Raw genomic sequence first — 12,699 nt, 5'->3', positions numbered from 1 at the left:
TGCCCAGGTGAGGATGGCCTCTCTAGAGCTTTCTTCACCACCTTTTGGGAGCAGATCCACCGGCCCTTGCTTGCAGCCTTCCAGCACATCTTCTCCAGCGGGCAGATGCCAGAGAGCCTTGCAATCGGCCTGATTTGCCTCATCCCCAAAGGGGGGGACCGCTAGGAGATCAGACAGTGGCGCCCAATCACCTTCCTCCCGACCGCCTACAAAATCCTCGCCAAGATGATCAGCAGTCGCATCCGCCCCCTGCTACACGATCTGATTCACGACACCCAGACTGGTTTTGTCCAAGATCGCAGCATCTTGGACAACATCTTCACTTTCTCAGAGGCGACCGAATGGGCCCAGCACAGTGGACAGCACCTTGCCATACTCCTTCTCGACTTTGAGAAGGCGTACGACAGGGTAGACTGGTCTTTCTTGGAAGGTACACTCGCTCGGTTCGGTTTCCCGGACGAGTGGATTAGAGGTATTGCTAGCCTTTACAGATCGGCCTCCAGTCGGGTTATCATTAGCGGCAGGATGGGGGAGAGATTCACACTTGAGCGCTCGGTACGTCAGGGCTGTCCCCATTAGCGCCTTACCTCTTCCTATTTTTCGCGGAGGCCATGACACACTTCCTTCGAGCTTGCACCATTGGTCTTCACGGGATGCGTCTCCCTATTCGAGAGGATGCCGAGTTGTTGGACTCCGAGTATGCAAAGGACACAGTCCTATACGTGCAGGATGATGTCGAGTCACTGGAGTGTGTGAGACTGTCCCTAGAGATGTTTTGCCTTGTGGCTGGAGCGAAAATCAACTGGCATAAGTCGGTTGGTTTTCTTACGGATCCGGGAGCCAGCTCACAGTGGGGTATTTTCCTGGGGTTTCGTTGGATCCCTAGAGGACAGACGACACGTTACGTGGGATTCCAGGTAGGCCTGGACATCACACCGGCTCAGCAGTTCTTGCCGGTCCTAGCCTCCATACGACGGAAGCTTGCTTTCTGGAGCACGGCTCGACTTTCCTTGGCAGGCAGGGCCCTTGTGGTCAACCAGGTCCTTCTTGCCACTGCTTGGTATGTGGCCTCTTGCTGGTGTTTCTCGAGGTCTTGTGTAGCCCAGCTGAGGAGACTGGTGCGGAACTTCCTATGGTCTGGTTCAGGCGGCTCCAGCACCACCCGAGCTAGGATCGCCTGGCAGACGGTCATTCTACCCCAGGCAGAGGGCAGCCTCGGCATCATAGATCCAGAGCTTCAGAGTCAGGCACTTCTTGGCAAGCTAGTCATCCGCGGCCTGACCCCAAGAGGACAGACGTGGAAGCTCTTGCTACAGCATGGTCTCAGTGGGTGTACCCCCCAGTTAGGGGGTGTTTGGCAGTGTTCTATCCGATGGATCTTCACTTCAGCACCTTTGACTCAGCCCCGTTCCTCCTTCCTCCGTAGCCTCATTTCAGTCTGGAGGAAGTTGCGACACAGCCTCTCCCAGGTCCCTCCTAGCTGCCGAGAGGAGACAGACAGACAACCCCTGATCTGGAGCAGCCAGGTGACAGATGGTACAGGTCGTCAGCTCGGAGAGAGATCCCATATCCCTTGGGCGCTCTGGGCGCGTGGGCCCGCGCACTCGTTCCGGGTTTGGAGGGACGTCTACAGTCTGCTGAGTCCAGGCGAGCTGGCAGCAGCAGTAGGCACGGCTCGTGGGATCCAGGCTCGGTGAGCGGAGATTGATGCTGCCATCCCTGCAGGTTGGAGGATTCCCGTAGACACCAGACAGCTCTTCTCGGGAGATGAGAGGTGGCTCGGACAGTTCACTCCACGAGGCATTCCTTTTGTGGTGGTAGGCCTCTTCTCGGACTCTTCGGTACACTTCTTCTCCATCACTGATGACAGTCGCCTACAGAGCAGAGAGGCCATGATCGACCCCCAGCTTCCCTAGCAGCGCCTTCGCATTGTAGGGCTGCAAGGGAAGACGTGGCATATAGACTCCCTGATTATACAGGACTAGGATTGGAGACTCCGGATTTGGGAGGGCCGCTCCTTGTCAGAGGTGGAGTGGGACCCAGGGGAGTGGCGTTGGCCACCATCGGAGACCTCAGAGAACCCCACCCCCTTCTTTTCTTACAGTGCACGCACGGGTCGGCGTGCTCTTGGGGCTCTCCAACGTGGGCTACCCACACAGGCACATAGCTGGTATGCCCAGGGGATATCCTTGGTCTTTCTTCGCACTTTCTGGAAGACTCTTTGGGCTAGCTGGCGTCCAAGGAAGATCTCCTACTTCCTTTGGATGGTGGTACACAAGGGGCTTCCAGTTGGCAGTTGGCTGAGACAGATGGGGTAGGAGGGGCATTGCTAGATGTGCTTTCAGGAGGAGGAGACCCTAAAGCATTGCCTTTGGAGCTGTTCGCATGCGCAGACGGTTTGGAAGGGAATCATGGGGATCTTAGCTAGGATTACACCCGAGCTAGGACCGATCACTTGGGGAGCCGTTTGTTGGTGCAGCACTGAGCCGGGGCATCACTTGGCCTATGAGTTCTCTAGATAGGATCCCGTCTTTTTCATCACGCAGCTTACATGGACAGCTTCCCTTGGCATCTGACAGAGACAGATGCAGGAGCGTTGCCTCGACACCCAGTTTGGGAGATCATAGGGAGCATCGCAGGCTGGCATATCTGGACTTCCAGATGCGCGCAGACTGTAGGAGCTCAGACTACCTCTACTACTCAGACCCTAGCAGATATCTGGAGCACGATCATTCACACGCTCAAGGGTCAGTGGGATCAGATACAGGGAGAGTCCCGAGCAGGGAAGGAAAAGAGACGACGTTTCCTTCGCAACTGGGATCACTGGGAGTTATTCTTCCAGCACTCCACTCAGAGTCTTCAGTGGCATTACGCCCCTCCACCGTGGCTGTTTGTCCACTCCCCGATGATTATGCCCTAGGAGGCTTGTATTTAGCTTTTTGACTTCTCGGGCTGAATCTGTTTTGTGATTACAGCCCGCTGGCCTTTAGGCCTTCTTGTACTCTGGCTTTCAAGTAATATAACTAGCACTACTTTTTGCGCAAAAAAAATGCAAAGGAAATAAAAACAAAGAGGAAGTTTTTTGGATGAGCACTTTTGGTGTCAGAATACTATGATTTTGTGTAGTTTGCATTAAGGAAGAATATTACAAGCTTGTAGTTTGATGCTTTGACGAAATTATAAAGTATTGGTATCTCTCAATCAATAGGAACAACACAAGGCCATGCAAGATGAAGGGAAAACCAGTAACTTACAGTAAAATTTTCCATTGAGTAAGTAGATGTACTTAATGAAAACAAAAATAATTTACATTCCGTGATGTAGAAATCTACAAACATATACGAGGGAAAATTAGATTTAAGGTTTTGATTAGAAATGGAGAATGGCAAGGGGGCAATTGGAAGAGTGGTTTGAATAAAAGTTCAAGAAGATTAGTGAAGCTTTCAAGATTCTCTTCACTCAAACTATTAGTAATGTTAGGTAAGCCTCCAATCATTTGTGGTTAGATTCGTTATTTGTAAGCTGTCATCTTATATCCGTAGAGAGTGGGGGAGGTGGACCCGTGTGTCCCCCTGGTGGGTCGATGAAGCCCTCTAATGAAATCCGTAGGCAGTGGTCTCTGTAGAAGCTGAGCTTCACAGGGAGCTCACGAGATGCCAACCAAGTCTTGAATGTGTGTAACTGTAGGATGCTAGATCACATCCTGTATGTGAGTAGTGAGCGGAGAGAAAGAAAGAAAGAAAGTTTATTAAAGTCTTCAAAAGACCAATGGGTCTATGAAACAGTGAAAAGTCCTGATACACACCAGCTGTGTGGGTGGAGCTACTAGATGAGCATCCATTGCAATGCAAAATGCAAATAATAAATGCCGAGAGAGAGAGAGAGAGAGAGAGAGAGAGATGTGTTAACATCTGCGTGAGGCCTCACGGGCCTACGGTACAGTGCAAGCACACCAAAAGGAAAAACTCACACAAGCCTCAAAGGGCACACTAAGACCCTTTGGTGGAATAAAGAGCTCAATAGCTCGAGCAAAATCAAGTACAAAAACATATGCTATCTGAAATAGGCGACGAAGAACTGGGACTCAGAAACCAAAACCCGGTACTGTGGTGGCTCGCGTGTGAGCGGTGAAAATGTCTCAGATCTGTTTGTCAGGCTGTCTCACGCTGTGATGGTGGAGGGGGACGTGGTCTCCTCGATCTCTGAAACCGCTGAGCTATGTTCAGAGTGACCCCTCGTCTCGAGTGGTCTCCTATGAGGAAAGATGTGATAGGCCGGACCTCAATAGAATGTGCTCTAGTTGCTCTCCGTATCGCGGGTGGCCTCTGCGTCCCCACTCTCGGTAATCCAAACTGCCCGCGTATCAGCTAGCTCCTCCTCCTCACCCCGTTGTGTCCGGAGCTGGATCGTGGGACAGTGTGGAAGGCCTTCTGGAAGCCTACAAAGCAGCTGTGGACTTTCTGTGATCTCAGCTTCGCTGCCTCAATGATAGCTCGAAGGGTGAAGATGTAATCTAGGGTGGAGTGCTAGCAGTCTCTCGAATCTTGCCTGGGCTAGAGCCTGCTGCCCATTGGCTATGTGTAGCCGCTGATCTCCCTCTCCCTCTCTAGTACTAACTCGTAAATCTTGGCCAAAGTGTGGCCAATCATGAGAGAGAGAGAGAGAGAGAGAGTTTATTAAAAGTCTTCAGAAGACCAAAGGGTCTATGAGACTAAAAGAAACTGATACAATGAGCTGAGGGGTGGAGCCACTAAGTGGGCATCAACACCCATGACAAAAATACGGAGGAAAATCCATAATCGGATACGTAGAGAGAGAGCTCTTTGTGCCCATGAAGTGGGAGCCAGTGGGGGCATCAACCTTGGGAAGGGGGTAATGATGTGAGGCTGATGTGGCGGCATATAATTTGTGATAGATCGCTGGCGACTGTTGGCGTGTGTGGTCCACTGCCGTCACTCTTGAGAGAGAGAGGAGAAAGGGGGGGGGGGCGGGGCGGGGGTGGACTCTGGTTTTAGTGCAGATCTACTGTAAGATGGCTGCATGTACTTATCTGCTTTGTCTATATGATGTGCTGTTCCTATAATTACGACTCTCTGTAGCATGCATTAAAATTTTCATGTAAAATATACACAATTCTGCAAGATATTGCAAACCTTGAGACACGATGTGTAGTGATATTTTCATAAGCAAGTCAGGCCCCTCCAAATCCGTAATCTCCCTCCTCTTGTCACAAATCACATATTTCATCTGACTTGAATTTTACATAAGCAGTGAGTTTTGCCCTTTTTGATTGATTTTATGAATTTCCTTAATTTGTGATTTAATAGCCATTGATCAAGTGGATATTGATGGCAGTATATCCCAAAAGGTTACGTGTTTGTTATGGGTGATAATCGCAACCACAGTAATGATTCACACATCTGGTAAATATTAATCCTATCAGGCCTCTGACTATTAGTGGTTTCTGCTTTCCATTCTTGTGTTTGAAGGTTTTCTCATTGCCCGGTTTTGTGACAGGGGGCCGTTGCCAATAAAGTATATCCTGGGTCGATCAGTAATTAGGTATTGGCCACCAGATCGATCAGGTTGCACAGTGTGGAGAAGTCCAGCTTCTCCCTCATTGCAAATGCTAAGTACGTCATGAGCTGTATCTGTAAAAATCATGTGTGCATATTTGCAGTTTCTGAAAATGAAGTGTAAAGCATCAGCTTGGTGGTGCAAGAAATCGAGATGGCCATGCAGCCTCTTTTGAAGTCAGGGGGGTGATGCTTGACCAAAAACTGATCCAAAGATTGGATTGTATGGATGACCCAAAATTGAATGTGGATGTGGGCAAGAGAGGCTGACTCTTCCAAAGGGAGACGGCTTTTGGAAGGATTGCAAATGTATCTTTTGGACCCAAGGGTATGCTTGAAGGATTATTAGACCATTTATTTTGCTTTACAGAAGCATATGAACATGTATGGTGGCACGGAGAGATTCGAAGTCGGGTTCTGTTTTCTACTGATTTTTTGCTCATCTTCATGGAAGGTCTCGGGGAAGGTCACAATGTGGGGGCAGGACATTTGTTTCTATTCTTAGTTTATTCAAGCCTTTGAGGCATGCCCTATTCTATTATTTTTCACGGCAGCTTCTCTCGCCATGGTACTGTTGCTGAACTAGATTGTACTGAATGCAAATGTGCATTTGGATGCTGTATGATTTTTGTGAACATACTTTCTTAAACAATATAGTCATTGGTGCTGTCGATGTCAGCACCATAGGCCTTTTAGATACTGAAAGTATAATTGCCTCTTATTTTTCAAAGCCCAGCTACAATCATGATCAAGCTAGCAGTGGAGCGTTTGTAGGTATTTTACATCTGTACCAGGCTGAGTATATTTTTATTTTGGGGGAGAATGATATTTTGTATTTTCATATAATGATGTCCAGTTCCTTACTCCAACAGATAAACCTCGTCTCACTGCTGTCATGTCAAAATGTACCTTTTCCTGCTCACAATGTCATTACGGAAGACCTTGTATAATTTACTCGTGTGAGTATGAGGACGGGCATCTGTGACTGTATTTTGTGGAGACAGCTTTTAATTTAGTCCCTGCAATGCATGGATTTGAGTCTCCAATCTGGTGGATGATTAGCATGATGCAAACATGTATTGATCAAAATTTTAGCATTGTTCCTTGTTTCAACCTAACTAGTAGCCATAGGGCTTTGGAACTGATGACAGCGGAAGTGTAGCGTTGCTTATGAGTTATTCTTATTTATTCGTCCTTACTCTTTGCTTTGTCATATGTCCTTACTCCATCAAACTAAACATCTCTCTCTCTCTCAGCAAGGGCCTTAGTGCACCCTTTGCTCCAGCCCTTTGTGCCTTGTATGGTTTTCCCTTTGGTGTAGTCTGCACTCTGTCCCATAGGCCCGCGAGGCCTCCTGTGGACATTAATCTCTCTCTCTCTCTCTCTCTCTCTCTCTATATATATATATATATATATATATATGTATATCCTTACTCTTTTTCTCTCATTGGATTTCATTGGTCTCACAAAAAATATAATTTTGTACGATTGTGTATATTTCATTCTTATGACGCTATATGTAGAGCATATAGAAAGTGTACGGTGAATATAGTATCAGGGTTATTCATTATGTCATCTTTCTCATTCAGCCCATGAGGTGTCCATGCTACTAAGTGTCTTGAGGATATCAATGAATTAGAAAAATTATCTCAAATTGCACATTTCACACCGACTCCAATGTGTAATACAATGATGCATCTGCGTAGACGGACGCAATGTTTCTTTCTTTTGAAGAAAAGATGGTGTGAACTTCTTATTGGTTGCCAAGTGCTTGGCACCTCAATTGTCTCTAGCTTCAAGGAAAAGTGAAATCAGGCCTTTCAAAAATGAACCTATTTTAGGATGCCTTCAATCAATGCATACCTCCAAATAAAATTCCGTTACCATATCAAGTTGTTCACTTTAACATGTTACATTAATTGTGCTCTCTGCTCAAGGGCACTCGTGTCATTTCCACATGATCTTTTCATGCTATATTTTACTTTGTGACAATCTTTGTAGTCCAATGTTAGGAATAGAATAGATTTTTTCATTTCTTTTGTCTTTGCTAGTGCTCACTTTCTATATAGGATCGGCATCTAGTTGAGGCAGCCACCACATTTTGTTGTGCCCCCTTTCCTATACTCCACTAGGAATGTGGGAAAGTTCTACTTTGATGCATGTAACCATAATGGGCAGCTTGAGATGATATTTACATTCAACTCCTCTTTTGTAAAACTCCATGTTTTTTATCTTCATGAAAGTGAAAGGCTGAAAGGATGGGGCTCATCCATCCAAAGGCGTCCTTGTTAGGCTTTTGAATGTCATCTAGCTCATTCTTCGTCTCCTTGGCCTGCACCTTCTTAGAGGCAAAAATTGGGAAGTTTCTTAGGTTGAATCTTCCATTTTTTGTGCTCTCAAGGAATTCTAGCTCACCCACATGGATTGCCTTTGTCAAAAGGAGAATTTGTATATCATTCTTCAAGTATTTGGTTTGATCAAGGGGAAAGTCTTGTAGTTCTTTTTCGTTGTCCTTGTTAGATGCTTGTACAACTATATCGTCCATGCAAAAAATTTTTGCCAAGGAACCCCTTAATGGCATAGGGGAACCAACTAGGCACTTAGTCCTTACAACTGGTTCTTTCTAGCTAAACTCCCAGGATGGTGTTTATGAGGCCTTTAAGAGGTCCTCAAGTGGAATGATTGAGAAGCAAAGTTTGAGGGATTGACAATATTTTTTTGCATTGTCTTCTTGTAGGCCAGTCGCCATAGGTCAAATTTAAAAATATGGCAATTAGTGAACTCTAGCTCCCATGCCGAAGGGCTTATGAGATCAACAACGTAAGAGATTTGCAAATTTCCATTACCTCTAGCCTAGGGCTTGAAGGGTGGAAATTAACGGTGAGGAGAGGTTGGGGATTTGTAGGCATCCTAGGTGAGCTCCTATCTCCCCTCATTGACATCCCTAATAAGGTTAGCAATAGTTTCCCCTATGTTGCTAGGAGGATCAAATTGCTCAGCTAAGCTTGTAGTTTCAAGATCTTTGCGCTAGAGAGCTTGGAAAGTCCTCTTAATGCAAAGTTTGACATGGGACACCATGCTTGTCTTGGAAGATGTGTAGGTGGACTGGGCTCTTTACTTCCACAATTGGGCACAAAAGTTAGATGCATGGCTCTGGCCCTGTCCCACTCTTGACCTTTCCCATAATTTGGCTACAAAGTGCCAAAGTTTGGGGAGGAGATTGACCAAGGGCAAGGTATTTCAATCCCATTTATTCTAGCCACTCAAATTTCAATCCTACTACTCCCGCTATGAGACATACCCTTCTCTAACAAGAGGGATGTATGTTATCAAGAGTCATCTACTACATGATAAAATTAGTGGACTAACGTAGCTTATCATGGAAAAGGTTCATGCTACATTGTGGTTGGTTAGTGGTTCAATATCAAGGGCAAGCCTTGGTATTGTGATTGTTGATAAGCATATGGATCTTTCTCAAGGGAGCATTTAGCCATCATTTGGCCCTTGTGTTCGACTTTCCCCTAGACGTCAACATTGGATGGTTGTGTTTGATTCTACCTCAATGCGTCTTTAGTGTTCTAGGTCAACCATCACATATTTTTCTCTATTTACAATTGTGACAACTAATCTTGCCATCCTCATCCAAGGTCATCCTAGTGTTGCATCATAAATCCCAAGTTTTAGGCACGTGTAATACTACAAAGTGAAGGACAACCCTCCAAGTTTGATCGAATGTCCTTGATAATGCCTAAGGCTACAAGCTTTGTCTGATAAGCTAACCTAATCACAAAGGCGGCCTTTGCTAATGGTGGTTTTTCCCAGGCATTGTGGTTGGTCATGGATATCATGTAACTCTAGCACCACTATCTAAGATAGCTTCAATTGTTGGGTCTTTCTTATGTTTTAGTGGAATGCTAGAATTTGGAGCATCAATATTTAAATGTGCTCTGATTTTACTCCCACTTCTTGCTTGGGATGGCTACCAAACCTATTGCATCAATCTCTCCCCATAGTTGTCATAGATGATTAATTCATGAGAGGTAGAGAAGGATGGAAGATCATCTATAGTCTTAGGGGTTTACCCCCATAACTTGCTCTTCCCTTCCATATTTGGGTAGTTCCTTTTGTAGGCTTTAAGCTTGGCTAAGCACGTCCTCATGGGGAGTTCCTAATCAAATGAATCTCCGGATCAATGATACCCAAGCCTCCTAATGCCTGCGGCATGGTCATTGTCTGCCAAGCGACCCAGGCTCTAGTTTGCATGCAAGCTTCTACGTAGTTCTACGAGATGTCCTTACATCACTCTGAGGAGCTTCTTCTTCCCGGTCGGTACGTGAACCATTCTCTTCCATGAGAGTCGGTAGAGGTGACTCTTAGTAGTAGCTTGGAGGCGACCTCGTGCTTGTGGACCTCATGGATTGAGTGGATCGCATCTGCTGGCTGTCACGTGAAGAGGCGTTGTCTGTAGTCGGTTGATGGTGATGATATCATTTCGGTTCAGATCGCTCTTGTAGTAGTGTGTGTTCCTTATGATTGTATGAGCCTGTTTGGCTATGCTGGTGTGGAACACCTCCTATCTTGTAAGAGCAACAAGCCTGGTCGGGCTGAGCTCATGTTAGTGACAATAAACTGTCTTTTGTGAGAGTTATTGAGTCATTGCTCTTTCATCTTGATTTCACCCAAGTTACTTGTTGCATGCAATTAGTGTTTTAAGATAAATTAGTCATCAGTGGTATGCTCCAAAAAAGATAAGGAAGCCTAGGTCGAAGAAAGTTCCAAAATCGTCATTAGAGGAATTAGCTGAAGCTTGCTTCCGTGTTCGATTGAATCCCCTGCATCACTAAGATGGATACAACACATAGAGAGAAGTCTGGTCGTGGGACTGCACTCATCACCTTTAGTGGTAAAAATTTTCCGTCCTGGCAGCTAGCCACTTGATTATTGTTCATGCAGAAAGAATTATGGGGAGTCGTTGTTGGAACAGAAGCCAAAAGGAAATGCCTCGAAAGCGGATAAACATTCGTGGGAGATTAAGAATGAGAAGGCAGACGGCTACATGGGATGTGCTCTCGGGCCTGAATTCTTCCATCACCTTGATGTGAAGGCGTCAGCAGCAGATAACTGGCATATGCTGGAACTCTTTTCGGTGTTCGCATGAAACATTCAAAGGAAAATTTGAAACAAGATCTTTTTGTCTAAAGATGCTCGAGGGAGAGAATTTGGGCGTGTTCTTGAACAAGATGCAGAGTTTGCTCAGGCAACTTAATGATCTTGGAGCTAAGGTGGAGGATGAAGACAAAAAAGCGATACTATTGAAGAGCCTACCACTTGATCAGTACGAGGAGACAGTGAGAATTTTAAGGCTTGATGAGGACATGGATTTTTAAGATTGTATTGGGATGTTGCTCAGCGAGGAGAAGCGCATCAATGCAAACACCTATGACCCAAGAGTATTTGTAGTGATGGATAAGAAGAAGAAGCAAAGCCGAGATCCTCGTAGGTGCAACTACTGTGGTAAGGAAGGTCATATAGAGCGCTACTGCTATACGAAGCAGCGAGATGAATTTCTAAAGCTAGAGAAGGGCAAAGCACATATAGTGGAGGGAAAAAAAGACAAACAAGATACAACTATGCTAGTGGAAGCGGATCATTTAAGTGATCAAGATTGGGCATTCTGATTTCGATCAGAGGCGTATCATACTCTCTGAGAAGCAATTTTTTGTGTCAGTAGTCGATGTTCTTTGTGAACTGCTTGATTGATTTAGCTCTTTGTGGGTACTGATTCCTTTGTGGAGGGTTTAAGCTCTTTGTGAGCTGATGATTGTCGCAGGTATCTGCTGTTAGCTCCTCATTTTGGCCGAGGGGGGTATAACCTTGGCTAAGCACGTCCTCATGGGGAGTTCCTAATCAAATGAAGGGGTTGAAAAGGAGGTGTTGGTAAATGACACATGTTTAGTTTGCATGCAAGCTTCTACGTAGTTCTAGGAGATGTCCTTACGTGACTCTGAGGAGCTTCTTGTCCCGGTCGGTACGTGAACTATTCTCTTCCATGAGAGTCAGTAGAGGTGACTCCTCTTGGTAGCAGCTTGGAGGCGACCTCATGGTCGTGGACCTCATGGATTGAGTGGATCGCATTTGCTGGCTGTCACGTGAAGAGGCGCTGTCTCTAGTCGATTGATGGTGATGATATCGTTTTGGTTCAGGTCGCTCTTGTAGTAGTGTGTGTTCCTTATGATTGTATGAGCTTGTGTGGCTATGCTGGTGTGGAACCCCTCCCATCTTGTAAGAGCAACAAGCCTGGTTGGGCTGAGCTCATGTTAGTGACAATAAATTGTCTTTTGTGAGAGTTATTGAGTCATTGCTCTTTCATCTTTTGGTCAAGCCACTTCACACTTGTGGAAGGATTGCTCTGTAAGGCTCATGTGTGGCCTTGGACCCTCTTTAGGTCCTTATCTTGCGTATCCTTAGGATCACGATTTTATGTGTGTCCAATGAGAAAGGAGTGAAGGTCATCCACCACTGAGGAAGAGATTGAAGCTTGTCTTTGTCATATAATACAATCATCTTATTCATGTGTACTCTCAAACATGTTCTTGTGCCTCCACATATAATGTTGTAGATTGATAGCACAAAGTCAAGCTAGCTCAAAGGTTATTATAGCCTTTAACCTTTGAATATAAATGACATGTTCATGTTCAAAACATTACTACAAATGCAAACTTTAAAATGATGCAATGAGAATATGCCATAGGGCACTTTGGCTAGTCTATAGTCACCAAATTGCAAATACCAAAGCATTCTTTTTTACATTCAAATTGACCAATGACTGTCAAATATATAGGAAAAGTATGCAAAACTAGAAAACCATGCACCAAGTAGAGCAACCTCTTTTTTACTTGAAAGATATGATACTTTTAAGCATTCGTCAAACCATCGTCAAGATCAACAATGTCGAGCAAAGGCCATAGTTTCTCATGGATTCACAATGAACACCTATTTCATTAATTTTGGACTAGTGCACTGTCCAAATTCGTTTTGTGAGATAATTTTGGATAAGGCATTTAAAAAAAAGAGGCTCTTATAAAACAAAACTTTGAGTCAAAAAGTAAGATTTTAAAAAATC

The 12,699-nt window shown here is 45.3% G+C and overlaps 1 protein-coding gene across 1 annotated transcript in view; it reads left to right on the top strand.

Moving 5' to 3' along the window:
* Nucleotides 1-6,422, top strand: part of LOC147897980 (thylakoidal processing peptidase 1, chloroplastic-like) — a 33,922-nt gene extending 27,500 nt beyond the window's left edge. The window contains exons 5-6 of the mRNA XM_087380353.1: nucleotides 5,356-5,423; nucleotides 5,518-6,422. Coding sequence (XP_087236479.1) covers nucleotides 5,356-5,423; nucleotides 5,518-5,644 — 195 coding nt within the window. The 3' untranslated portion in view covers nucleotides 5,645-6,422. The remainder of the gene's footprint in view (nucleotides 1-5,355; nucleotides 5,424-5,517) is intronic.
* Nucleotides 6,423-12,699: the final 6,277 nt, after the last annotated feature.

This window comes from Dipteris shenzhenensis, chromosome 10, assembly GCF_047967505.1.
Source record: "Dipteris shenzhenensis isolate YYH24624 ecotype China chromosome 10, Dip_SZ_1.0, whole genome shotgun sequence".
In the NCBI taxonomy this organism is placed as follows: domain Eukaryota; kingdom Viridiplantae; phylum Streptophyta; class Polypodiopsida; order Gleicheniales; family Dipteridaceae; genus Dipteris; species Dipteris shenzhenensis.
The sequence above is the reverse complement of the archived record's forward strand: the minus strand, read 5'-3'. Positions and strand labels throughout refer to the sequence as shown.